This window comes from Alligator sinensis, unplaced genomic scaffold (assembly GCF_000455745.1).
Source record: "Alligator sinensis unplaced genomic scaffold, ASM45574v1 scaffold579_1, whole genome shotgun sequence".
In the NCBI taxonomy this organism is placed as follows: Eukaryota; Metazoa; Chordata; order Crocodylia; family Alligatoridae; genus Alligator; species Alligator sinensis.
The window spans coordinates 1,956,988-1,960,040 of NW_005842023.1; the positions used below are offsets into that span (position 1 = coordinate 1,956,988).

Here is a 3,053-nt window from a genome sequence, read left to right on the forward strand (position 1 = left end):
TAATGAAAGCAGCTCGAAAGCTAATTGCCTGGTTGCTTAACAATGCCTTGCACGTGCGGAGCAACACAACCCCGCTGGCGTTATGGAGAACTGTCTGCGGGGCAAGTATGTGTGTGTTTGGGGGGCCGGGAGGTAAGAATGATTTGGGATCAGTCTTTTCAACCAAGTAAGTGGAGCTATGACAGGTCAGCATCAGAGAGGGCATCCCGATAGCTCCATTTTTTACAGCAGGGTAGGCTGCAAGGGGGTTTTGTTTGGTTGGTTTTTTTTTTTTTACCCGGGGAGAAACCGATCTCCAATCACCGGCTCATCCACCTTCGCCTTACAGTGCAGGCTGGGAGCCTCGGGCTAACACCGGCCCAGAGAAGAACTGGCCGAGATTGAAACCAGAGGCGAGGTCTCCCTGCAGGCTCGGGGGAAGCGGGTTGAGGGGGGGTTCGGACGCTGTGATAAACCCTGGATCTGGATTACAAGAAAGCGCCCGGTTTATAGTTTTTCTGCGGCGGGGGGGGGGCGGGGGGGGGGCAGCCCACCCCCGCCCCCTGCCGCAGAGCTCGGTGGAGCTTTCTCCGCCTTACCCTGAGACATCTCCGGGGCTGCCAGGGGGCTTCTTACTCCACCGTGGGAGAAGAGCGCCTCCAATATAGCTCCTTCCGCCCGCGTCCCAAAGTCCATGCAAAAAAAAAAAAAGCAGTTCATGCCCTCTCCGCCTCTTCCCCATTTCATCCCAATCGGAGCCGATGTCCCGGGGCCACGTCCCACCCTGCAGCTTTGCCCCAAGCCAGTCCCCCCGGCTTCAGTGAGAGCAATGCCCGGAATCAGAACCCTCTGATCAGGCCCGCTGCTGCAGAGCGGAGCTGCCCAAAGGCCACCGGAGACCGACCCAGCGCGGGGAGCCGCGGGATGTGGCAAGGGAGGCCAAGACGTGATCTTGGGCGAGCGGGTTAATGAGGACTTTGCTTTCTGCCTGTGATACACACACACTCACGGAGCGGCCTCTGTCCTGAGCGGAGGTAGGTGACACGGGAGCCTGGCCCCCGCCTCCTGGACACAGACCGAAGCGCGCCCGGCAGCGGGGCTCCTTCTCCCTGGCATCCGTCTGGCAGGCAAAGCCGGGAGCGAGTCCCCGATTGACCTGGGAGGGGGTGAAGCAGGCTCAGAAAAATATACCAGCGGTCTTGGTGCTGCAGCGCATCCACGCCCCGATACAGCCGTGCACACATCCATGGCCAGGCAGGGGCAGGTCTCCGAGCTGCAGAGATGGCTACCCGCGGAGGGGTAAACCCGCGTCCTGGTGCCCACGCACGCGGACAGCTGTTCACTGCGGGGAGGGGCCTGCTCCCGAGACACGAGATCTTGAAAGACTCGTGTCCAGATCAGCCCTCCAGGAGCGGGGCCTCCTGATGCGCGGCAACTGGCCCAACCGGGCTGTCAGCCTGACTTCACCCGTATTATGTTCTTCTCCTCTCTTGCAGTGGGATTGCCTCGCTACCAGCATCACTCTTCCCCAGTGTGTGACCGGAAAGATTTCGTTCTCAATTTCAATGGCATTTCTTCTTTCCATCCATCCGCTAGTGGGTCCTATTATCACCACCATCACCACCAAAGCGTCTGTCAAGACATCAAGCCCTGCGTGATGTGAAGGGAGCGGCAGTGAGCCCAGGCAGGCGGACAGACAGACGATCGGGGGGCTGTGTAACAGGTTGGAGGTATAGCGGGGCTCACGCAGGTCCAATGTAATGTGCACTCTGGTAGCATTCAATACAACACGAGTCACTTAGCACGAGTCATTCCCCGAGGCAGAAGTGTCGGCAGTGTCCGCCCGGCCACTCCTTGAAGGACAGACCCACATGATATAACAGCTCACAGCTTCCCCCCTCCGCCCCCGCCCCACCGAAAGATTTTCTTTTGTGTCTGTGTTTGGGAAGGGCGGGGGACGGGTCTCTGGATGGGAAGTCCGAGCAGGTTAATCATCCAATGCATTTCTGCGATCTCCATTCCCCTGGCGAAATAAGCTTTGGAAAAAGGGGACATAAGGCCATTTCTCCTACTAAAAAAATGTTTCAGGAGAGTGGGCAGAAAAAAAAAAAGCCTTCCTCAATCCCAACACCTGCGGGAAACCACCTTTCTGTTGCTGTAGTGTTAAAATTAACTTCTTTTTTCCGAAGCGGGGGAAAAGCAAAATACTCTTGCGGACTCCAACACCGATTGATAGTATTACAGCAATGGTGTTTAGAAACTTCGTGTATAGACTTTAAGAAAGTCCGTTGTCCCCTGCCCCTCCTCCCATATTGCGGCAACACGACGTTGTGTTTCGATGTTTTTTACAAAGTTTTCTACCACAGTATTTTTTAAAATAATATTTTAAACAAAACTTGTGTATACTCACACACTATTGCTTTAAAAGGAGAATATATTTGCACTTATGTATAACTTTTACAGTTTTGCCAAACTATTTTGATGTACAAAATTTTTTGGTTTTGTTGTTGTTGTTTTCCAATAAAATGTATATAAACCAACATGCACTGGACAGGCTGTACCTGTCACTGTCACGGTCCGTGGACTTGTCCTTTTAAACCTAATACTATCTCTTCCAAGCAGCTGATCCATATTGGGATGGGTCTGACCACTGCAAGCCTCTCCCCCACCGTCCACACAGGCACCCACGCAAACACACAGGCACCCTTGAGTTTTCTGTGTTTGGCAATAACAGCACATCCAAGCAACTGATTGCAGTGCCCTGGGCTTTGTGTTGTACCAAGAGCCGGGCCCTGGCTGCTAGGGCTGCCTTTTCCACCCTGCTCCTTCTGACCCCCTATTTCCCTGCAGCTGAGTAAGAACATGGACCCCACCCTGCTGCCCCTTGAGGAGCTGGCAGGCAGGGTCACCCATCTTCACCGCTTACTTGGGCTGGGTGGGGGTGGGGAAGAGAGCAGACAGGCCCTGTAAGAGCATCCTGTTTGGCTATCGTGGCTTTTTCCTTCACTTGCCCCAGCTCAAGTGAGTGGAAAGCCCTGGGCCATGTACGTCTATTATCCTTGTTATAGACAAGA

At 54.4% G+C, this 3,053-nt stretch overlaps 1 protein-coding gene across 1 annotated transcript in view; it reads left to right on the plus strand.

Annotated features, from left to right (window-relative positions):
• The window catches only part of FOXF2 (forkhead box F2), a 16,350-nt gene extending 13,955 nt beyond the window's left edge, over positions 1-2,395 (plus strand). Inside the window, exon 6 of the mRNA XM_025202388.1 lies at positions 1,476-2,395. Coding sequence (XP_025058173.1) covers positions 1,476-1,642 — 167 coding nt within the window. The 3' untranslated portion in view covers positions 1,643-2,395. The remainder of the gene's footprint in view (positions 1-1,475) is intronic.
• The last annotated feature ends 658 nt before the right edge of the window (positions 2,396-3,053 follow it).